Consider the following 25,774-nt stretch of genomic DNA (forward strand, 5'->3'; position numbering starts at 1 on the left):
TCTACCAAAGGCGGGGAAGATCGGTCACGTGTATCCCAAAGACTATAGACCCATTAGCTTAACATCATTTCTGCTCAAAACCTTCGAGAGGCTGATAGATGTGTACATAAAGTCCAACGTGGATGAAAAGCTGCTCTCCACAACACAGCATGCGTACACCAAAGGCAAGTCGGTAGACACCGCATTGCATAGGGTGGTAATAAGCATAGAGAAATCCCTGGAATATAAGGAGTATGCTCTAGGAGTCTTCTTGGACATTGCCGGGGCTTTCAATAATGTTGCAAAATGGGCGATTATGGATGGTCTTAATTACATTAAAGTACATCCTGCCTTAATCAGATGGATCGGCTGCATGTTAAATTGCAGGAAGATTACATCACAATGGGGATTGTACGAGGCCACGAAATCAGTGGACAGGGGCACGCCGCAGGGAGGCGTGCTATCACCTCTGCTGTGGACACTGGTCATCAACCAACTGCTCAGGCAATTCGATGAGGGACCCGTAAAACTTACGGCTTACGCAGATGACGTTGCAATTGTCATAAGTGGAAAATGCCTTCCAACGATTAGTTCTTTGATGGATCGGGCGCTTCGGGATATTCATACCTGGGCATCTAATGTCGGGCTGAAAGTCAATGCGGAGAAGACGGATATGGTCTTGTTTACAAAGAGGTACAAGGTCCCAAATTGGACCAGGCCTAAGTTAGGAGCGGTGACCTTACAGGAGAAACCTTGCACAAAATATCTAGGAATCATCCTAGACAGTAAGCTGTCATGGAAGCTCAACGTGGAGGAGAGGGTCAAGAAGGCCTCAACGGCACTCTATGCATGTAAAAGAATGCTGGGGTGTACGTGGGGCCTATCGCCCTCTCTTTCTCATTGGGTTTTTACAGCGATTGTAAGCCCTATTCTATACTATGGAGTTCTTGTTTGGTGGAAAGCCACACAAAAAACAACATACCTCAAAAAATTAGAGGGGGTATGCAGACTATCGATGCTTTGCATTACGGGAGCCCTGAAAACAACCCCGACGGCTGCACTGTATGCCATTCTGCACATTCCACCTGTAGACCTGGTAGCAAAGAACAAAGCGTTAACGACCGCAACCAGGCTCGATGCTTCGGGGCAGTTTGAGCGCCGACCATATGGCCATAGTAGTATAGCGTCCTCAGTCACAAGACGAACAGACTACATGATTCCCTACCTGCACTTTGAGGGAGATCTTAAGGCCACAATAGAGGTGGACGGTTGGCGCAAGGGTGCGCAAATGGCGGACGAGGCGATACATGTGTACACCGATGGTTCCAAAATAGTGGAAGGAGTAGGGTCTGCGGTATACTGCGCTGATCCGGAATTAAGCAGATCCTACAGGCTGCCGGATTACTGTAGCGTTTTCCAATCGGAAATATTAGCCGTAACCAAAGCAGTAGAAACCCTGGAAGAGAATAGCTTAAGCTGCAACCGTGTTAACTTTTATATTGACAGTCAAACAGCAATTAAGGCAATAATCTCGCATAGCACAGCATCTAAATGCGTGTTAGAGTGTAAGCAGTCTCTGGAGAGAATCGGGACAGGGAGAAGCATACATCTATATTGGGTCCCAGGGCATATGGGAATAGATGGGAATGAAAAAGCGGACGAATTAGCTAAAAAGGGCGCATCCCTTGAAGCTTGCTCCGTAGACGTCCCAATTAGATTGGGCGAGATTAAGCGAAGGCGAGAGGTGCACATGATCGACCAAGCAGAAAAGGCGTGGGTTCAAGCGCGGGGCTGTAAAGTGTCGAAGATTATGTGTAGGTCTTACAACCTTAGACTAACACAGTTGCTTCTATCATTAAAAAGAGAGGACTGTAGACTCATGACGGGTATTCTGACTGGACACTGCCTTCTGGCGTCACATGCCTTTAAATTAGGCTTGGTCAGTGATAGCAGGTGTAGGAAGTGCGGGTTGGAGGAGGAAACGATCGAGCACGTTCTGTGCTCGTGCCCTGCACTTGCCAGGCTAAGACTCCAGCTATTAGGAGTGATACAGCTGTCAGATCTAGAAGCAGCAAGTGGCTTAAGTCCTAGGAAGCTTCTAGTATTTGCCAAGAGGACGGAGTTATTTTATAACATAGGTCCTGGTTTTTGATAGGGTTTTTCAGTTTGGTCGTTAAAACAAACTTCTGGTAACACTACGGACTCAATCAGTCTATGTGAGGTCCTCATGGACCGGCCAGTTCAACCTACCTATTGTTATTTTTTAATTTTTCTAAATTTGAAAAATTGTATTTTGTTTTTGGAATAGTAAGTAGAAAATTTTTCAGACAACTTGCCATAGCTGCGCAGATAGATCCATTTCGAAGGGTGCTAAGCCTTCATCATCAGTACGCTTTAGGCATGCTGCGCTAACCATTTAGCTATACAGCGGTGGTTTGTTTGACTGGAAAATTTTTGAAATAACCTTTTTTCAAAACTGTGAATGAGGGTACCTTAGTGGCAATACTTTTGAGTGTAGAAGCTGTGAAAAAGATAAATAAAAATCATGTATGCTAACCCAGCAGCTATTTTATGACTTAGCACAATTTCCGCACTCAAAACTTTTTCTCCTGACTGTGGTAACTTTTTACTCAATATGTTTCTCCATGGTTTTCAAAATAATGAGAGCTCAATATTTTTAAAAATATAAAGGAACATTTTTATTGGCATATAGGAAAATAACATATATATAAAAAGTTTTAAGAAATTAGTTAGGGGTAATATTGTCCAAGAATCCGAAAAGAGTAATTTGTAAAAAATTTCTTGAGTTGGTGTGTATCGTAAGCCCCGAACATCTGTAACTTTTGCATCGCCCTTGCCACGTCCAGTACGAATACTCTTACAAAATTGTACCCTGTTAAATTTTTTAAAAAGTCATAATTTAAATAAGTCACATCGTACGGCTCGGGATTCTTTCGCGCTCCTTTACATATTTCAATATATTCGGCGGGTACATTGATATCTCTATTTCGCATAGCACGCTCATTGGATGCATGTACGCTATCTGCCTCCATTTGAGTATGACCTGGCTCTAAAATTTTTTGCTCTATTACAATGTTATATTTCATAGCTACATTAAGGAGTACGTTGCTCATAAGACAATTCCGATTTTGGTATGTGCACCCATCGCTATAAAATATTCACCCTTATCGCGAGTTTTATTTTCACCCGAAAATATTCACAGTTTTCGTTGACCCTATCGCAGAGGGTGGCGAAAAAATGTTTCGTGTTCGAAAAAGATTTCACCTTATCGGCAACTCTTTGTTCGGGCGAAATGAACAGCTGGGAAACCCGAATTTGTTCACTTATATTTTACAGGCGAACGAGAGGAAAACAAAATGTAAATAATTTTTTGTTTTGAAATTTGATACTCTTATAATTATATGTACTTTTATTATTAGAGATAAATCAATAAATAATGCACAATCGGAAGCTGGGTGGAAAAAGGTGAAATTCCTGTATTGCTAAGTATGTAAATTTTATTTTTATGATAACGTATCAGTCGGCCAAGTTATCCATAGTGGACAAAGCAACGGTTGCAAAATGTAGAGCACCTCACTGAAACAAGATTGGCTAAGACTCACTTAATAGTCATTTCCAATGCATTTTCCCTATGCGCAAAAACGAAGACATGTACTCAACTTTACAATTGGTGGAACTCCAAATTTTTGCTTCAATGGTGGCAAGGAGTTGGCAAAAATATCTAGCAAATATTAGAATGCCGGCTTGTTTAGCCTGTAATATTGGCGAAAGCTAATTGAAGAAAATTAACTTGTTATTCAAAAGTGCTGAAAATAGTAATTTTTAGATTACAGTGAATCATTCAGCTCCAAAGCGGTAGAACTGCCCCTTAATTGCCTCCGAATCGGTTTCACATTTTTATTCTCCCCGAGCTCAATCAATACCAACCTAATCTCAATACTAAACATTATTTTATAAATTTTTTATTTCTATTTTTGTTGTATTTTAAGGAAATATATGCTTGGCTACAAAATTTACACAATTGTAAGTAAATTATTTGTTCACTGCCAATTCACAATAGAGCATCAGCTGTTTCGAAGTGAACTCTTGTTCGCCCGAAATTGCCGATAGGCGGAAAAAGTTCACTCGAACAAAAGAAGTGAAGGCGAACACTTTTCCGCGTTAACTTCGCGATAAGGGTGATTATTTTAGGAGGGCCATCATTGCTGCTAAGGGTTGGAAGAACTTTGTTTACAATAAAATACATCCACACACTAGCAAATTCTTCCGCATTCACTCCTCCTTCTACCTCATTCCATAGAAAGCAATATGCTTTTTTGTTAATAAGGTTATCAAAAACCAAATTGTGTATCTGGAGTTTTTTTCGGTAATATGAGCTGCTTACTTGCGACTTTGGGGCCATAAGCACAGCTTGCAGATCCACAGTGAAAACAGTTACTTCATCTAATTTATCTTTTTGTTTCTCTGTTCTTGCCTGTTCCTTTGTTGTTGATGGTTAATATAATCTTCTAAAGGAAGGCTGCCAAGAGAATATCGTGCACATAATTAGCATTGGTCCTTTTTTGGTAAAAACAAACCCAAGTTCTGAGTAGGAAAGACGGAATGAAATGCCGCTATTGAAAGTGGACGCACGTTGCGTGTTGCACACCAATATTTGCAGTAACGATCATAAATCATTTGCTTAGATCTCCATTCGGGAGGAAGATATTTTTTTGATGTACAGCGCGACAGTAATGGGATTCCATCATTGGAAGCGAATCCGAAAATAAATGCAAACATTTTTTCTCTTGAGAACAGTTTCGTTCAACTATTTTTGACGTATTTTCGTGGGCAACCAAAGGTTTCTTCACACAATCAAGTGCACAGCGTCTACCTATACTTAAAGTGTTAATAAAAAATTTTCCGCAAACTCGTAGCCGTCCATCAGCAACTCTGAAGTGGTATTTTAAAGTACGGAATCTTCTGGATTCATCAAGATTCTTACGCTTTCGAGGTTTGGCAGGCTGACTACTATCAACTAATGTGTTGACATATATTTTTTTTTTTGATTTGTGTCCATAAGCCAGAAGTTATTAAACAGATCTTGTCCTTGGGCATCCGTTACCCAAGCGCATCTCATAGTAGCAGTTCCATTTTTTTTTTGTACATCTGCATCTCTTTCTATAGCCCTTGCTTCCTTTAGTACGTTATATTTCCATGTATCGCTCTTTTTTTGTCTTCCCAGGTATATTTTACCGCACTCTCTTCGCTTTTTATTTTGTGCCACAAATCATGCATCATTTTCTTCTTTTTTTGCTTTTTACAAGTATATTTAGGGATTCTTCTGAATCTGTATGAAAGCCATATGGCACAAGTCCATAAACACCATCATCGCTTTCATTGCCAAAAAAGCAACTATCGTTGATTTCAAGTGATTGTGTAGCACCATTATTGTTGTCATCCAAAGCCATCGATGCTTACTAACAGATTGTTTTTTTTTTTTTTAATTTTCTAAAATTAGTTAATAAACATCACTCCTCACCTTTAATGCTTGAAATAGAACACTAAAACTATATAGTAGGTAGGTAGGTAGGTGAAATGGCTGCGACCATGGTCGCCCAAGTAGCTATTTAAAGCCGTTTTGATGCCATGTAACTCGTCTAAAAACCTACGGAATGTTATGGTCAAAGTATTACAACCAGCCAGAGTTGTTTATAAAATTAAGAATATTCGGGATTGCTATCACAGATAACCCTCTGAGGTCTTCTAGATACGGGGTTCCAAAGAACCTGAGCCGGGCTCTAGCTAGAGCCGGGCATTTACACATAAAGTTTTCTACTGTCTCCCTGGCATTTGGATGTTTGCAGCTTCTGCAGTATTCGTTATACGGAAAACTATATATTTCGCAAATAAAATGCGCGCACAAAGAAATAACTAGCAAGACTAACTAGATTGATATTATTCACAGGTTGACTTAGCACATTATTTTTAACAGCTGAGGACTTACCAAATTTACACATCATTGCCCACAGCACGTAAAAATGAAAAATAAAAATATTTTTTTTTTTGTGATCGATGTATTTTGAATTCAGTTTTAAAACTGCATTAAAATACAATTTTTCAAAAAAAGTTACTTAGCACATTTTCACATTAAGCTAACGATATTTGATTATCGAATTTCAGCACTATCTCATATGTTGTTTAAAAACATCATGCGCAAGTATTGATGTTTTATTTTCCCAAATCTAATAGGAAGAGTCGCCTATAAGTATATGAAGGAAATTCGGAGGTGTGCTTACACGTACAGGGTCACATATGGTTGACTGTATTCCTAAGCTTTGATCCTTGTCTGCGTCCCTTGATCTCTGCCTGCTGTTACGCAAAGTTCACCTCCGTATCACTCGACTATCTTTCACTTCTTTGCCTGGCAGCTAGTTTTTTCTACTTTCTCTGTCGATCTTTACCTACTCATTGTACCTCTGATTTACAACCTCTCATTTGAATCAATATCTTACTCGATTTAGTTCTAACTCCTCTCGCTCGATATTTATGTAACTTATTTAAATATATCTCAGCAAATGTCTCTCATTCGCTGATTTATTACATTTTGCACATTCCGTTCTTTATCACTTCTTATCTCTCTCCCTCCTCGTCTCTTTCTGCTCTCTGTGTATTTTTTCATCTGTTTTCTTCTGACCTCACTCTCTTCTCTTTTTCTGTTTCAGCCATATATATAGAGACTTAATTCATTCTTTTCCGACCCTGAAAGAAGGGTGTTAACATTAAGTTGGCCATATTCCTGACTTCCGACCTAAACGAACGTCAGATTAACTCATTAAATTCCTTTTTTATATTTTTTTCGCCAGAACCTTGTCAATAAAGAACTTTGGCAAAAGAATCGTGAAATTGAACGTCTCAATAAATTACTTAACGCCAATGCTACATTACCACTCTCCCCAACCACCGCACGCAAAAATCTTGAGCATCTTCAACTACAACAATCTTTTACCGAAACCGACTATACAAAAGCATTGGAGCATAACAAGTTGTTGCAGCGTAAAGTGGATGTACTCAATCAGCGTCTCATCGGAGGACGTACAAATGAGGCTTTAATTGAAGAGTTGCGCCAAGAAGCACGCACAGCACGTGCGGAAGCTGAAAATGCAGAGACATATCGGCATGCATATTCAAAAGTTTTTGCTGTGCTTTCCGATCGTCTCTGTGAGTTGGCCGGTTTCCTAAATTCGCTAATGAAACACAAAGAGGTACTTAGCTTCTTATCGACAGAGCGTCGACGTGCGATGCGTACAGCTGTTGATTGCAGTCTCGATTTGTCCACAAGCATACGTGAAACGCTAACCACAGGCGATCAAACATTCAAGGAATTAAGCAATTTGTCGGGTCTACTTTTGGACGATGAAGAGCTGCCAGATGGTGCTGCTGGTATGAGTAATAAAACTTTTAACTCGCATGAGCATTTGCGCGCGCGTAACTCGTTCGATGTGTTGCGCTCAGAAAACAAAGCACTGCGTAAAATTTTAGATAGTCGACGCAGCTGTGGCGGTGTTGGTCTCGGCGCTGACTATGCCAAAGACTCCAAAGAACGACGTTCATTGCCACCATTCTTGATGGGTGATTTGAGTGAATCCGAAGCATGGTCAGAGCCTGATAGACAGGTGTCGATGGCGCGCATCGGTCTCGAAGAGCATGCAACGACGGCGGCAGGTGCTACAGCGAAGGATATGGCAACAAAACAAACACCGCCCTCAGCAGATACAGATAGCGAGAGCGAAAGTGATGCACTACAACAAAGTCGCGCAATGAAGGCGCGTAATCTAGAGCGCATAGCGCAGCTGGAAAAGCTAATTGCTCAACGCGATGATCGTATATTAATGATACAATTTCAATTGGTGGAGGCTGATAACAGCTTGAAGAAAGAAACACTGCGCACACTGGCGCTTACCGAAGAACTGAATCAATTACGTCAACGCAATGAAGAATTGCTCACAGACCTCATCACAATCGGCAGCGAGCAGACGAAGGACAGAAACAATTCTACGGCGTCGGAAAGCGCATTGCTAAATAAATCGCTGCTACAAAGACAAGTCGAAGAAAAGAGTCGCGCGGTTGAACAACTGCAAGCAGAGCGCGATCGCATTGCAGTGGAAGCGCGCCTGGCGGAGGTACAAGTTGCCGCGCTCAAAGCTGATATCGAAGATATCAAACAGAAATACGAAATCCAATTGAAGTTGGCTAGCGAAAAAGAGTTACAGCGTTTGGATACCCTCAAGAATGAGCTAGAGCAGTTGATGCAACAGCGCTTAAAAGAGCAGGAGCGCGTACACAAAGAGACGCTGATGCGTGAATGGATTGCGCGCACCACGTACGATGAATGTCGCGCGCAATTAGCGGAATTACAAACGCAATACATAGAGGCTCAACGCAACATTGATTATCTCACAGACAATGAACAAGAACTCAAACAGACGCTAATAAATAGTGAAATGGAGGTGCGCACACTGAAAAAGCAATTAGACGAAAGCGTTTTGCAAGCATCCAAAGTCGTAACGGAGCGTACAAAATTATGCAATGAAAAATTACAATTGGAGAAACGCCTAATCGAATTGCAACACAAAGTGAACGCTACCGAAACGCAACATACGGCAACAATGCAACGCGTCGCAGAACTTGAACGTTTGCAGCGTTCGTTAACTGAGCAATTGCATCAAGCGCACGCAACAGCGGCGACAGCTAAACGAAGTAATGCAAGTGATGTCTCACAATCTGGTTATAGCTCGGACTATACAACGCCTGATTTTGGTATACACAGTTCTACAGAAGGACGCGCCACCAGTATGGAATTGACAAATATGCGTCGTTCTATGCTGAAGACTGTGTCTATGCCGGCGGGCAGTGACATGACAGTCAAAGAAGGTAAGAAGCCATTTGAACTTTTTGATGAACACGCGCTCTCTAAGAAAGTATTATTTTTATTTTTTTAGAAACAAGTAGCAGCTTGCAGGAGAGGTGCACCTTAACGAGCAAAGGACCACAGCATAGCTCATCTTCTGATTTGGGTATTGATAGCGATATGGGCCAACTGTCTAGCGTGGATGTTAAAAAGGGTAAGTCGCATATTTTGAATATGGATTTCTATTTGTTTTCAATTTTAGCAGTGCAGTGCTACTACAGAAAAGCCATACTTTTTTTTTATATTACAAATCTACCTTATTAATTTCACAATTTTTGAACGTCGTAAAAAGAGCTTATACCTCGTATTCAAATGTGTTAGAAATATTACATTATTAGTATTGTTGTTTAAATTTTTAGCAGCATACTAAGGTATGCTGGGAGGTATACCCTGCAAACATATTGCAAACATCTTAATATTGATGCTATACTACAATGTATATCTCAAGCGTTATGGTTGGTAAATATCTATTATCTTATTTAAAATTCGAACATCGCAGAAAGTTTGCTTTCATTGGCTTGGCGTGAAATCAGTTATCGTTTTCTGTTCCGCTATTATTTAAGATGAAATCATGCCCAATTCTCAAATGTCGAAAAATTCGAACATCGCAGGAGGCATATGAAGGATAATTCTATTCACACTTTTTTCTACAAAAATTTCAAAATAGCGTACAACGGCGTTAAATCCGCCTAGATGTTCCAATTTGATCTTTTGTATAAAAGCACAAAATTTCGAAATGTCGAAAAGTTCGAATATTACAAAAATCGTTGTGCTGCTAACCACTTTTTAAACGAAATTTTAAATCTGAAAATCTGTATTTTCGATGGATAATAAAGACAGGGAACGAATTTAGGGGGCTTATTATATTTGAATATCTGTATTCTTAAGTTCGAACATCACAAATTACAACATGAAATAAATATAAATTCTTTATAATTTCCCTTGATGTTTTAGACACTAACCTGCCCAATTTTCAAATAAGTTGTTTCTGGTGCAAGCATGTATTCGAACTTTTCTATAGTAATGAAAGTTTCGAACATAGCCGAAAAGGCATTTATCAGCATCAAATAAGCATCGATTGTCGGTACTTTGGTGTGCTGAACGAAAGAACACGCAATTTTGCAATATCGAAAATTTCGAATATTACAGAAGATAGCTTATTTGAGCAGCGCAATCACATCACTTTTTAATACCACAATGTTGAAAAATCCGCAAATCGGTTATGTAGATGGATAATAAAACAACGCACTCGAAATCGAGCAAATTAAAGCAGCTATATTCACACTATTCTAATATTCAAAGTTCGAACATTACATATTACAGCGTCAAAAAACTCCTTATTATCTATATTGGTCTTTTAAATACTAGCATACAAATTGTCAAACGCCTTATTTCGACTGTAAGCATGTATTCGAAATTTTTTATAGTAATGAAAGTTTCGAACATAGCCGAAAAGGCATTTACCAGCATCCTATACTTTGGTATTTTGAACGAAAGAACACGCAATTTTGCAATATCGAAAATTTCGAATATTACACAAGATGGCTTATTTGAATAGCGCAATCACATCTCTTTTTAATACCACAATTTTGAAAAATCCGAAAATCGGTTATGTGGATGGACAATAAAACAAAGCTTTCGAAATCGAGCAAATTAAAAAAACAGCTGTATTCACACCAGGGTTGGGCGTTTACAACATTTTTTGGGTTGTTTACACTTTCATTGTAAACAATTGTAAATAATGTAAACAATTCTAAACATTTACCAGCATATGTCATTTCAACTTATATTGTAAACTGTCAAGTCAAACAGATCGATTTGAAAGGTCCAAAAAGTTACTTTTTATTTATTTTAAAATGAAAATTGACCAAAACAATGAAGACTCGGACCGGACAGTGAAAATGAATAAAAAATATTAAAATACTAAATATTAAAGTGTATTTCTTTTATTATTTTTTCACAAGCTTGGAAAAATGTTTGAAAAATAGGGGAAAAGTTTAATTAGTAGTAGATTGTTTCTGACTCATAAAAAAAAAGCAAAAAAATGAATGGTTTACAATTGTTTACAAAAATGAATTGTTTACGTAAACAATTAGCTTGTTAACAATTACATTCTTTACATGTAAACAATTGCTGTAAACAATGTAAACAGTTTGCAAGCCCAACCCTGATTCACACTATTCTAATATTCAAAGATCGAACATTACATATTACAGCGTCAAATAACTCCTTATTGCCTATATTGGTATTTTAAACACTAGCATGCCAAATTTTCAAATGCCTTATTTCGAATGTTTTAGAACTTTTTTATAATAATGAAAGTTTCGAACATAGCCGAGAAAGGCATATACCAGTATAAAATTAAATGGGGTTACACTGGTGTTTTGGTATTTTGGACGAAAGAACACACAATTCGAAAATTTCGAACATTACAGAATTTGGCTAATTTGAACAGCAAAATCACTTTTTAGTACCGAAATTATGTTCTTTCGGTGCATAATTCAACAATAGGGGTTAAAAAATAAAAATCTTAATTGTACACATTTATTTTCGAAACGAGTTCACATATCGAGAATATACATAAAAATCGAACCGAATCAAAATTTGAATATCTACACCTGAGTGAATCACCCTATCTCGGCTGCCAGTTCGAAAATTGAAGTTCATTGAACAATGAACAGAATAAATAACATAATTCCATTTAAGAACGCCCTATACCAGAATTTGTTTTTCATAAACGATCAATCTCAGCTAAAAATGTATTGAATTTATGCTTAAGCGTTTCTAAAATAGGGCGTTATTCAATAAAATTTTTAGATAGATCGTTTTTAAGTAGGTTCGTTCTACAAATAAATTCTTATATGAGAAGCTGTTTAAAAGGTTGCTGAGTTTGAAGGTGATATTCCACTCAGCTTTCTATATACTGCACGAAAATAATGTAACATTTGCAAACATAGCTCGATATGATATTTGTATATATATATCGCAGAATTTCAGAGTCAAAAAGTTTATGAACTCTTTTTATTCGACAAAGAAAGTAACAAAGTAACAGTAAAATAATAAAAGCAAACACCGAACGAAAATTCGTAAATAAAATTGCTAAAATTTCCTCGCGAACATTGACAGCACTTGAGAATACTGTTCGTAAATTCAAAAATAAGTATACCAATTATTTGTAAGACCTTCGATTGAATAGTTTCAAGTCATAAACTATTTTACTTTTGAAATAACTGAACCTCATTATAAACTAGTGCCGGTTATATGTTTATGTTTACAGATCTTCTAACTTCATTTTACTAATTCCTTGTTTGTACGCTTTCTACAGAATCCCCCAACCGCACGGATACCGATGACAGCAACGTTGAGAATAAAATGAGTGTCGCCAATGTAAAAACACGTCCAACTAACTCCAATAATAACTCCGTCTCAGCCACTGGCACATCACCCATCCACGATTGCGTTAAGGTAGAACAAGAAAATTCCGAATTGCGACGCAAGCTCGTACAAACGAAGCGCGCATTCGAAGAAACTTATAAAAAATTACATATTTCAAATCAACGTAAAGAGAAATTTGAAAAAGAAATTAAAGTTCAAATATTAAAAACGAATAATGTACTAAAATATGCGCGCTTTCATATGGCTAATGTGCAGCAACCTAACACTCATCAACAACAACAACTATCGCAAACAACAACAACAGCGCACCCAGCACAACATCTTCAATTACAATCACAAGAGCAACAAGAACAACGTAAAGTAACAAATGATGATTGCGATCAACCAAGCACTGCTAAAACAAGTAGATGTCATGATGATGCACCACATTAGAATGTTATACGAAATTGTTTTCGATATACATTCGAAATTAGATTTGTACTATGTACTAAAATGAAAGCACAAAGTCATATTAGAAGAAGAGGCACGCACACACTCATACAAAGTTACTTCAAATCACACTGAATTAACTACATACATTTAAAATTTAATACTCTCATTTAGTGTGTAATTAGTTATATATATACATATTTATTACTTAATTAATTTATAAAGGTCATTTTTAGGGTTTAGGCACTTCTTATATGCCACATAAAGACATTTATTTTTAATTTTTCCCTCGCTTAATAACCATTTTGTTATATGTATGTATATTTTATTTTTGTGTTGTAAGCACTTGTTGTACGTGTTATTGAAGCAAAATATATTAATGTAATTTATAATTGATTTACTTCTTCATTTCATATTTGCATAATAGTTATAAAACAAAATAACCGATGATAGAGATTGGCTCCGTTCAAGTTAGAATAATTTTGAGCAAAGCGTTTTGCTTACCAAAATAAAGGTTCGGAACAAAATTTTTTAAGGGCCATTTTCTGCATGTTAGCTTACATAGAATAGTCACATATTTACATACATAAAACACTAGAAAAAAATCGTTAATAAAATTATTAATAGGCAAATAAAAAAAGACATAAATATTAAAAATAAAATATTAAAAAAAAAAAATGTAAGTTAAACGGTTTTATTGAAAACAATACTTACGTTAAGTATTAATACAAAAATCTAGAAAATAATTAAGTACGTCCTAGGTACTAATCATCACACTCCTCATCTATCTAGGGCATTGATCAGACAACTAAAAGCGTTGGACGCGTAAAATTTCTATTGATAGTCATAAGTAAGACCAACTGAACCTTAATAAGGTTATGATACGCCTCACATTTTTAGAAATTTCACGCGCCCAACGCTTTTATTTAATTGTCTGATCAACGCCCTAGATTGATGAGTGTGATGATTAGTACATAGGATCTGCATAATTATTTTCTAGCTTTTAGTATTATTATTACTTAACGTAAGTATTGCTTTCAATAAAACCGTTTAAGTTAAACAATTTATTTTAATTATTTTATTTTCAAGTTCTTAGTCTTTACTTAATTGCCTATTATTTCGCATTCTATTTAGTTTCTTTAGTGACTCATTATTGCAAGGACCCTTTCCTGACAATTTGCTACAATCTAAGTCCTCAATACATAATCCTTCCAAAGACTTTATTCGACTCGGCGCCACGTATGCTTGTCCCTCCTCGAACTCCAAAGTATTTTGATGTCACTTCTACCGGACTGTATGTAATATCTGCTCCAAATATGCGCCAAATCGGACCACAAATACGATTTTTTCAATATCTCGATCCCTGCGCCACCTAGCGGAGATTTTTTTTCATAGGTCGCTTTCTATTCTTGTATGTATTATGTGTTACAAACATGAGCCAAACCAAACCACAAATAGGATTTTTTGAAATATTTCGATCCATGCGCCACAAATCGGAGTTTTTTTTTCTTATTATTGCATTGTCATCGGGTTCTAAACTATATTCCAAGTTCCAAGTTCGTTCATAACGGCCGTGCAACCGGCCTGTCAAGTCAAGCTAAACAAAACCGTTTAAAAACCACATCCAAATCTAAAAAAATCTTTAAAACCAGTAAATTACACTGTTCGTAGGACGAAGCCAATATTTTTGAAGAGACTTGCTTTCCCGTTCTTCGAAGTTCATCATCATCATTAATTGGCTCTTAATACTCGCCGTCGGCATCACGCACAGGACCATAAATCTTCCGGAGCACTTTTCTCCCGAACACTCCAGGATCCATCTCAACTTCTCTCTACACCTTCCATTATTTCGAGCCTTACATCAGGATAGGTATGATGAGCGACTTGTAATGCGTGATTTTTGTTCGTCGATGACTTTACTTTTCAATTGCCTACTCAGTCCAAAGCAGCACTTGTTAACAAGAGTTATTCTCCGTTTGATTTTTAAGCTGACAATGCTGTTAATGCTGGTTCCCAAATAGACGAAATCGCACGAAATGGAGTCGCCTTGTCTGAAGCCTTCTTTGTATCGAATGGCTCGGAAAGGTACTTCCCACTGAATCCGAATTGACCTAGCGGATTCCGGCGTAGTCATTACCTGAAAAACTCGTCAATCGCCAGTGATTTTTCATTTTTTTTTTTGTTTTTTGAGGTTAAGAATGACAAACGATCCAATGAGAAAATTGCCTTGTCTGTTTCGAATGGTTTAGAAAGGTCCTTCCCACTGAATCCGATTTGACATAGCGGATTCCGGTCATTGCCTCAAAAACTACTCAATTGTCAGTGATTTTTCATTTTTATTTTGTTTTTCGAGGTTAGGAACGACAAACGATCCAATGAGAGAATTCTGATGTCGTATTTAGTTTTAGCGCACGTGTCGTATTACCAGATCAGCCAAATTTTGTTTGTGACTGTGCGCAGATGCCTAAGGAGCTTTGCATCCCTACATAGCCACACAAAACAGAGTAAGGCGGATCTGGTAAAGGCCTAACAGGTTGTGGCTCGGTCCTAACATAAAAAAACGGAAAAATTTAAAGGTGATTGAGTGTTTTCTTAAGATTAGGGCCGCACGGGGTGGCGCTAGGTCAATTTTGACAGCAGACTCGGATTCAACGCATTACAATGCCTCGGAATACATGTTTCGCATTACTAGACCCGACAACTTTTTTTATGAAGTTGTTGTTGTAGCGAAAAGGACACTCCCGAAGGCCAGATCCGTTGCGTTCCGGTAGCAATCACCATTAAGGCATTAGCTCGACCATCTCGGGAACGATTTAGTAGGACCACATGAAACCTTCAAGGCCATCTCGCCCTCCCACCCTCTAGATCCATGAGGAACTTGGAGAAGCTATATATTGTTTGGGAAGTGTGAAAACATAATAAGAATTATTAGCGTCACAGGCAGAAACTGATTCGTCGTCCCGTTTATCCTCTGAGCAACCGGATTCGGAGCATTTTGCTTTTAGAATCTTCGAATAAAACCAGACCTCGGTGTGACCACACGTTACCTTATCAAACACTCCGTAGCAGTTAAGTTAAAAAATCCTGCTAAATTTTGGGGTGTGGTGAAATAGTCCTATTAGCTCCGCTGCTTTCCACTGATGTTCGCGCATGCAACACCTTTATGTTCAAACGTCCTTGGTTTATATCAATAGCGGAAATGGCGGAGAAGAAGTGGAACTACCTCTCTATATGTATTTCTATCATGGTTTCATACGTTCATATTTCGGTACCTCTTTTTCCACAGTTAATGCACCCTAAAATAACTTTACCACCAATTTTTAAAGTTATTGGAGATGTCACGTTTCGCATGTGGGAATATTTAACGTAGAAAGGCAGTAACGCACCCAAAACGTATTAAACGCATTATGTCACGATCAAGAACTGATTTTAAATCTTATGTAAATGAGTTTAGTGGCTTTATATGTTTTTTCTGTTAGAACCGGCTCAAAGCTCGGAAAAAATTATTAGTATGGAAAAAACCATCTCGCTTCGACTAATCAAAAATAATAACCAAATTGCGCATGCAATCACCTAAAAAATTCTCTCATATCACCATTAATGTTTGCTATGTATTAAAGCAGCGTTCATAAAAACGGCAGTGGCAATTTTGATCATACTTAGTCAATTAAATTCTTTTCTTCGATATTTTAAAAAAAGTTTTCATATAGTTTGGAAAAAACGTATTTGAAAATTTTACGAAAATTTCGAACTTTTTATTAAGAGTTCTGTGGATTATTTTGAGCATGCAGTTTAGTAGCCCAATCAATTTTAGGTCCGATTTTTCAGTAGTTGGTTAAGCTAAGCTTTAATTAAGTTTTTCTAAACTCTAGTCAAATTTAATCTCCAATTAAACTACTGACCAATTTTCAATCATAGTTTACGCCGCCTTTGGAGTAGGCTTTTTTGTACGGCAACATTGGTTTTTTGACAACATCTGGATTTTGCTTACCCAACAAACATTTAAAAGACATTTCTCCAGCGAAATATATACCTAGTTCGAGGTGATATCCAATATCATTATCTAGTTATTCTTAAACCAGATAGTTCTCAAGTTGATATCCAACTTCATTCTCCAATCACTATCCAACCCTTGAGAAATTTTGTAAAATTTATAGTTCTCGAGTTGATCTCCAACGTCATTAGCATTTTCAAATTATTATCCAACCTTTGGGAGATTTTGAGAAACGTACAGTTCTCAAATGAATATTCAACACGTTTCTCCAGTTGATATCCTACATTGGATATCGAATTGAGGTGAAGTTAAAAAAATGCCAAGGTGGTACCACCAAAGCAAACAGCTATTTATTATGAGAAATAAACACCTGATTGATAACAGTAATGAAGAGTAATTTATCAAAAAAAAAAACATATATAAATATGTTGAACTTTAGCTGGCTCGAGGTCAATAAAACTACGTTGAATAAAACCACAGGTTTTTTAACTAATTTATTCCAATATATTTCGGTTATTCAGTGTTAAGCTCCGCGTCAAGTTATAAAGACGTGAAAAGAAATATCCTTGAGAACGGTTATCGCGGAATAACCGAAATATATTGGAATAAATTAGTTAAAAAACCTGTGGTTTTATTCAACGTAGTTTTATTGACCTCGAGCCAGCTAAAGTTCAACATATTTACATATAAAAAGGTCGCTAAAAACATTCAAAAACATATATATTTTATTTAATTTTCGTGAAAATACTGTAGTATTGAAATCTTAGTGCAGTCAAAGAACCACAAGTTGGAACTATCATTTTTTCAACTTAAGTAATAGCATTTTTTGCGTTATAAAAAATTCCCACTTTTTATGAGTACACCATGATTCTCAAGTTGAGCCACTGGTTCGTAATAACTCTTGAAATTTTAGAGGTATGCTAGTTATCAACATGAGCTCAACATTGTACTCAAGCCCAAATGCTTGTTGGGTAAATCCGACGCCATTTCGAACGAACGCAAATCACCGATAGGTTAACTAGAGTTTAACCCTGCCAGATCGGCCGCTTAAGCTAAGCTTAAACTTCAGTTAAAGTAGACTGAAAACTGCAGAATAAGTTTAAGCGTAGTTTAACTGACAAACTGAGTTGAATTTGTACTGTGCCGGGCCTTAGTCTAACAAAGTACAATTTTTTAAGATCTCTCATAATTGCATTAATTTTTGAAAAATTTGTTTTTGGAAAGATGATTTTGATTTTCTACATACAAAGTGTGACACCTTTTTTATATTGAAGAAAATCTAAAGACCCTTCGGAAAAAAAATTGTTATAAATCAATGCGAATTTTGGGAGAACTATAATTTGTACTTTGTTAGACTAAAATTGATTGGGTCAAAAAACTACATACTCAAAAAATTCAGAGAAATCCAAATAAAAGATTCGAATTTTTGGAAAAATTTTCGAACTATTTTGAAAACGTTTTTGAGAAGGGTTTACAGCTTTAATGACAAAGTTCATGCTTTCACAACTTTTTCTTAAAATACCAAAAATAAACAAAAAAAAACAAAACAAAAAAAAAAAACTGACGGAATTTCATAAAAATGACACTGCTATTTTTTCTTACGCTGCTGTATGTATATTTTTTTGTTAAATGTGATTTTTTGATTTTTAATAACTTTTTTAGCTCTCCAATATTTTATTTTTATTTTAGTTAGCTATCGCAGACATTGAAGACTTTATTTAACCGGCTTGGACTCAAATCAACAATTACAGAAATGCGTTTTATTTAAGTTAAATAAAAAAATAATAGTTATTTAAAAAGCAGTGGCCGCATTTGTTTTCTCATATTTTGATTTGTTGCTTATAGATATTTTGAGCTATTGTTTAACTAAATCCTCGGACGTATTCTGTAACTCGATTCGAACATAAATTTCCTTTAGTTCGAATCTTTACAAATTCGAAACTTAATCCGCGAACGTTGAATTCTATTAACGCATAGTAAAATAGTGGACAAACATATACGAATATTCGAGAGCGATTCTCGAATAAGATTTGAAAAGTTGTACGGAGTCTTATTATGTAACTCGGTTCGAAAGCAGTTTCTTTCGCATTCGAAAAAGTGTTTGTGCTTTGACAGATTTCGAATCACATTTTCTTTTGAATCGAGTTACAGAATAAAGCCTCTGATTTGTATATGCGGTCGGGCAAGGATTTGTGCTTTCGCAGAACCGCTACGAAACAACAATATTGCGAATTCGAAATTTACTTTCGAATAGTTTACAGCGTAAGACCCAAATAGCAGCATATTTAATAACGCTTTACCAATGACTCAAACTAATTTTAATCTATTGTTTATTTTAAAACAAATTGCGCTAAAACTTGAACACAATTTAAAGATACTGTTAGATTTATTCATATTCGTAAAAGAATATTCAGAATGTAAAAATGTAAAATATTAGCTATTAGAGGCAACTTAACATATTAAGTAGATAGATATGTACGTTTATTTAAGACAAAAAATGTAAATAAAAAATTTTCTTTAATAAATTAAAAATCGCATTGGTTTCAAATAAAAACCTGTTAGCAATTAAAAGTACAGAGGCAGCCAAATTAGCCGAATTCATTAAAGCCAATAAAATTAAAAATAAACAAAGAAATATATATCATGTTAATATTTAGTCATTTTTATGTGTTAAAAGAAAACCTGTTTGAATAATTGTAACAAATGTATGTATGTACATAAATAACTCGTCTTTTTATATGCAAAAAAATTTAATTATTTAATGTGAATAAAAATGAAGTTTTAAACAAATATTAAAAAGAATTTTTTGTGAATCTCCTAGGTTTGTGTCGTTCTTTGAAAACTTGAATAGAACTTAATAATTAAACCGTATTCTGAATGCCGATAGATGGTCGTCACCTCTTTTTAAACCTTTCATGAAAATTAAATGGTTTATTAGGTTTGTCACGAATCTCAAAATTGTAAGTTCTTAAAGCAGAAGAGGTAGACACACCAATAAGTATACCGAAATAACCAGGATGAAGAGCTGAGTTGATTTAGCCATGCCCGTCTCTGTGTATTCAAACTAGACCCTCAATTTTTCAGATATCTTGATAGAATTCAATGAGCGGGTATATTTGGCTGTCCGATTAGACATTTGTCGGAACCGGCCGGATCGGGCCACTAAACATATTGTGCCGAATATTAGCAGCACTGAGGGATACTATCATCTCTAAGCCGATGCTCAGCAGTGACTTGTATGCACATCAATAAATCAATAATTATGTCTACACGTATGTACGTACACGCAGCGGAGAAGCAACGCACAACCACTTGCATATACCTGAGATACTTCTGAAAGTATGCAATGGTTGTGCAAGTGTCGCTCACAGACACAAGCGCATGGGGTTTGAGAGAAGCTATAAAATCATGCATCTGTAGTTGCAGCTGAGTAATTTTATAGTTGATAACTAACTAGTAAGTTCTGGAAATAGAAAAGCCTAGAAATATGCAAAAAGGAAACCAGACAGTATAAAAAGCAGCAACAGTAGAGGCACGACAATCAGTTTGATTTAAGACGCTATCTGGCGAGCAATAGGAGTGTTATTTTGAAAGAAGTCTAATAAAGGCCATTTTGCATTATTGAATAGTAGTGTTATTTATTCAACAGTTTAGTGATTCGAACGTTAGTAGAAGGTTGCAAATAAGAGGAATTTGCACTAAATTCGTTACAATTGGTGTCAGAAGAGGAATTGTTGAATAAATTCCGAAGATTGGGAATACAACTTGGACATGGCAAAGTTGAGTGAATTGACGATCCAGCAACTGAAGGAGGAGTTGGAAGTCCGTGGATTGGCCACTTTTGGCAATAAATCCCAGCTACAAAGACGACTAAGTGTAGCTATGGTATTTGAAGGAATCAATGCTGAGGAGTATGTTTTTCATTTTGATAGCGGCAAAACAACAACAAAAATGGAAGAAAAAAACGAAACACCGCAGACAGTGACGAGCACAATATCAGCACAAACATCGACAATGGCATCTCAGCTGGAGTCACAGGAGGCACGCATTTCAGAAATGGCGTCGCAAATTTCATCTCAATTGGAAGAACAGAAGATATATATGTCATCTCAACTGGAAGCGCAAAAGGCACGTATATCAGGAATGTCGACACAAATTTCGGAACAGGTATCATCGCAGCTCTTTGCGAAACTGGAAGAGCAGGGTGCAAAAATTTTACAACTCGAGGACAAAATTTATGCCGAGATAGCAGCGTTGAAAGGTCTTATGCAACAGTTACAACTAAATCGCCCAGCTGTTCCAGCGAGCAATCCGAAGGTAAAAACTCCATCTTTTGACGGTTCTGTTCCTTTCCAGGTATTCAAGCTTCAGTTTGAGAAGACGTCAGCAGTGAACAACTGGAATGCTGAAGATAAAGTTGCTGCAGTGTTCGTGGCATTGAAAGGGCCTGCAGCTGAAATCTTACAGACAATTCAAGAGTACGAACGGTACAACTATGAAACATTGATCAGCGCTCTAGAGAGACGTTACGGAAGCGAGCATAGGAAACAGATATATCAAATTGAGTTGCAAAATCGCTATCAAAAAGCGAATGAGACTTTGCCGGAGTTTGCGTCGGATGTCGAAAGACTGGCCCATCTAGCAAATGCGGACGCACCCGTGGAATACACCGAGGGGGTAAAAATCCAGAGCTTCATAAATGGCATACGAGATGTGGAAGCGAAACGAGCTACATGTGCGAATCTGTAATTAACATTTGCTGAAACGGTATCGCATGCACTAACTCAGGAAACAGCCTCACTTTTGAGTAAGTCAGCGTACAAAACTCATCGCGTGGAAGTGGAAAGACCAGACTGGGTAGACACAATTTTGGAAGCACTGAAGGGCTTACAACAGAAAAATGCCGGAGTTATGAAGTGTTTCAAGTGCGGTAACCCAAGTCACATTGCACGTCATTACAGCACCGGTGCTGGTAGTTCCAACTTGGGTGGCCGTAAACGCAAAGCGGGAGGAGATGAGCAACAGCGTGTCAGATGTAAAAATCGAGAGATAGCTCCAGTGGTTGAATGTCCTGTGATATCTGTCTCGCAAATTGGAAGAAAATCGAGTAGTCTTAACGTCAGAGGAAATGTGGATGGCAAAGACTGACTGTCGGGCGCATCTCATTCCTTGATCTGATCTGATTTGGTCAACAGGAGAGTAAAGCCATTACCTGGAGCAAGTTTGCTTACGATTACTGGCGAGTGTAACCAAGTCCAGGGAGAAGTGGTATGTGAAGTCTTAATTGGGGATGTCATGGTTCTACACAAATTCGTTGTAGCGGAGATTATTGATGAAGTCATATTGGGAGTGGACTTCTTAGTTGACCATGACATCAGGATCGACATGCAGAGAAGGATTATGCGTTATAAGAACCAGGATATACCACTTCAGTTTTGCGAAAGGGTTCAGTACTAATCGAGTACTGGTGGAGAAGACTCGACAAAGACCACGAAAGTCAAAGGCAAAGGTTGATGGACCGAATGGGCCAAATAAAGCGAAATCAAAAGTACTTCGAGAGAAACAGTGGCATTGACAAAAACAAATAGACGCACAAAAACGAAGGAACGAATTTTCCAGAAAAAATGCAAGGGTGGTTTCAAGCCAGCGCGCACTACTGTTGTGAAACGTCAAGACGATACTGATGATACAAAGTCTATCCGTCAAGATCAAGCTCTGCGAAGTAGTTCTTCGTTGGCCAAAGAACAAAGTGTGAGGGAACGGCCCAGGGTAATGAGTAGTAAGATGAAACACTGGCATTACAAAAACTTTAATTCGGAAGGTTTCTTGGAGGGAGATTTGGTAATGCTATACAACCCTCACCGGCGGAAAGTTGTTCCATCCAAATATCGGTGCAGTTGGGAAGGCCCGTACAGAGTTGTGAAGAGGATCAGTGATGTCATCTACCGCATACAAACAATTAGGAAACCACGAAATAGAAGGGTGGTTCATTTGGAGAGGCTAGCAGCGGTTAGATCGAGAGATTTGTCTGATCGGGACGATCAGACTTAGGTGGAGGGCAGTGTGACGAATATTAGCAGCACTAAGGGATACTATCATCTCTAAGCCGATGCTAAGCAGTTCCTTGTATGCACATTAATAAATCAATAATTATGTCTACACGTATGTACGTACACGCAGCGGAGAAGCAACGCACAACCACTTGCATATACCTGAGATACTCCTGAAAGTATGCAATGGTTGTGCAAGTGTCGCTTACAAACATAAGCGCATGGGGTTTGATAGAAGCTGTAAAATCATGCATCTGCAGTTGCAGCTGAGTAATTTTATAGTTGATAACTAACTAGTAAGTTCTGGAAATAGAGAAACCTAGAAATATGCAACGAGGAAACCAGACAGTATAAAAGGCAGCAACAGTAGAGGCACGACAATCAGTTTGATTTAAGACGCTATCTGGCGAGCAATAGGAGTGTTATTTTGAAAGAAGTCTAATAACGGCCATTTTGCATTATTGAATAGTGGTGTTATTTATTCAACAGTTTAGTGATTCGAACGTTGGTAGAAGGTTGCAAATAAAAGGAATTTGCACTAAATTCGTTACAATATATCACCCATACAACCGATTTTTCAGTAAAGAGAATTTTTGTCATATCTTCCTCAATTTATTAGATTGAAGCTTCAAACTTCACCATACGCTTTCGTATTTTGCACATATTGTTCTCTGAAAAAATGGATGAGACCGGCCATATATACAGCATATATCCACCACAACCGATTGTTCAAATAAGAAGCTTTTCGTAATTACTGGCCCATTTTAATAGCTAGAGGCTTCAAATTTCACCGAATTGCTTACGTATAGGGCGCTCATTGTTTTCTGAAAAAATTGTATAGAACGGTGGTATATATAGTATATATCCCATACAACCGATTGTTCTGTTAAGAAACTTTTCGTAATTTCTGCCTCATTTTTAATAGCTAGAAGCTTCAAATTTCACCAAATGTTTACGTATATAGTGTAACGAATTTACTGCAAAGTGATGCTAATATCCGTGACAATAGCATATATTGTTGTCTGAAAAGATTATAGAGATAGGTGGTATATATGGTATATACCTCATATAAACTGTCATTTCTGCCCCTTTTTAACGGTTGGAAGCTTCAAATTTCATCAAATACTTACTTTTTTGGCATACATATATTGTTGAGATAAGTGATTCATGGTCAAAGCTATTTCATGCAGACCACAAAAAAACGTGAAACTTTGCATCCTCGCGAAAAGTACCTACCTATTTTTATTTTATATTCATCTTAAAAATCGCTTAGGTATGTACAACTGTTCACTATATATTTCATATCTTATGCAGCTGGTTATTTGGATATTACGAATGGGTTAAGATTATTGTTCAGCCCCATTCACGAAAGGTAAGAAGTCTTTGGCACAGCCGAAGACAGTCCCAACTGGCCAGCCGCTTATAGGCTACGTGTTCCCGATATAGTGCCGAGCTTACAAGAAACACACTGGAATAAGTCACGGAATGTCTTCTTATATTGCCAGTATATCAACAATAGAGTACGGCGGCAATGATCCCCTAAAAGGAGAGAAGCGACGCGCTGAGTAAACAAACAACTGATTGACGAGACCCCACTTCCCAGGGATATAAATAGACGCTCGGCAAGCGCTATGAAAAATCCGGCACTACTAAGAACTCAGTCGCTTGAATAAAAAAATCATAAAACGATTCTCAGCCTCATCCCCAAAAAGTCGGCAAAGTCTTATGTTAATAAATACCCGGCGAACCCCGTTCTCAGTGACCAATTAGCAAAAGTCGCAGTAGAGAAAAGTAGACTTTTCAGGGAGACGCGCGTCACTCTGGCACAACTTTAATCTGAACACTAAAATAGGTTTATATTCCAGAATCAACCCAGCAATATGCAATGTATGTCCTGTAGTGTGAGCCACCATATCTTCAATTGTAATGTGAAATCGACGCCTTTGACACCCATGTCTCTATGGTCCAAACCTGGGACTTCCGTAAGAGGATATCGATGACAATTTGTGAATGATCGTATCTGTTGGGTGGGACGCAGCACTACTACAAGAAGAAGCAAATGGCACGATTTCTTGGGCGGCAAATTAAGTAAGTAACCGCTTGTTTCGCGATAACTGAACCCATTTGGGAGAACCAAGGGAGAACAAGTCTTTCTTCACCTGCCCTTACCAACTCAGTGGTGTTCTGCCCCTCCATCTGCTTCCATGTACGAGTTTCAATAGGAATGCTTTACGAGTCGGAGCGTCTTCTTCCATTAGCATTACTTTCATGTCTGCGAAGAACTCACGCAGCTCATTATTAAACCTCCCTCGATACACACCTACAATGCATCCAGACAGCAATGATGAGAGTCTTATAGTGTGATTTTTGTTCGTCGAGAGAGAACTTTACTTTGCAATTGTCTTCTCAGACTAAAGTAGGACTTGTAGGCAGAAGCGCATCTCCGTTTAATTTCTAGGCAGATATAAATTTCGCTATTAACGCTGGTTCGCAGATAGGCAAGGTCGATTCTTTCTTTGGTGAAAGCAAACACGTATTATCCTTGTTTAGTGTGTGAGAAGATCCACTTTTGCCCATCTTTATCCAATATAGGGAAGACGGAACATATTGCACGTTTGTTGCGGACAACGATATCAATATCATCAGCCTACACTAGAATTATAATAGATCGTATCGTTAGTCGATTTTGCGCTTCACTACCCTCCGTATAGCATGTGTTCGAGCCGCCAAATATTAACTAAATGTATTGCTAAGGAGTCATGGCGTTGGTAAGCGCAATTCATTGCTTCCGCATACCGGCGCGGGATGGACTAGAAGCTTCAAAGTTGTAATGTTAAATCGTTCCCCAGATGGTCGGGCTAGTACCTTAATGGTGCTTGTTACCGGAAGGTACTGGATCCATATCCGGCAAAGGACCATCAACATCGATAATACTTCCCAAAACCCTCATGGATT

At 37.6% G+C, this 25,774-nt stretch overlaps 1 protein-coding gene across 8 annotated transcripts in view; it reads left to right on the forward strand.

Moving 5' to 3' along the window:
- Positions 1-19,553, forward strand: part of LOC137243827 (centrosomin-like) — a 148,535-nt gene extending 128,982 nt beyond the window's left edge. For 7 of the 8 annotated variants that reach the window (XM_067771987.1, XM_067771993.1, XM_067771994.1 and 4 more), the window contains 3 exons: positions 6,846-8,913; positions 8,982-9,104; positions 12,276-18,330. In XM_067771987.1, coding sequence (XP_067628088.1) covers positions 6,846-8,913; positions 8,982-9,104; positions 12,276-12,778 — 2,694 coding nt within the window. In that variant the 3' untranslated portion in view covers positions 12,779-18,330. Of the gene's footprint in view, positions 1-6,845; positions 8,914-8,981; positions 9,105-12,275; positions 18,331-18,458 lie in introns of those variants that run through there. The other variant, XM_067771988.1, reaches the window with a different exon arrangement.
- Positions 19,554-25,774: the final 6,221 nt, after the last annotated feature.

This window comes from Eurosta solidaginis, chromosome 3 (genome assembly GCF_040869045.1).
Source record: "Eurosta solidaginis isolate ZX-2024a chromosome 3, ASM4086904v1, whole genome shotgun sequence".
Classification (NCBI taxonomy): domain Eukaryota; kingdom Metazoa; phylum Arthropoda; class Insecta; order Diptera; family Tephritidae; genus Eurosta; species Eurosta solidaginis.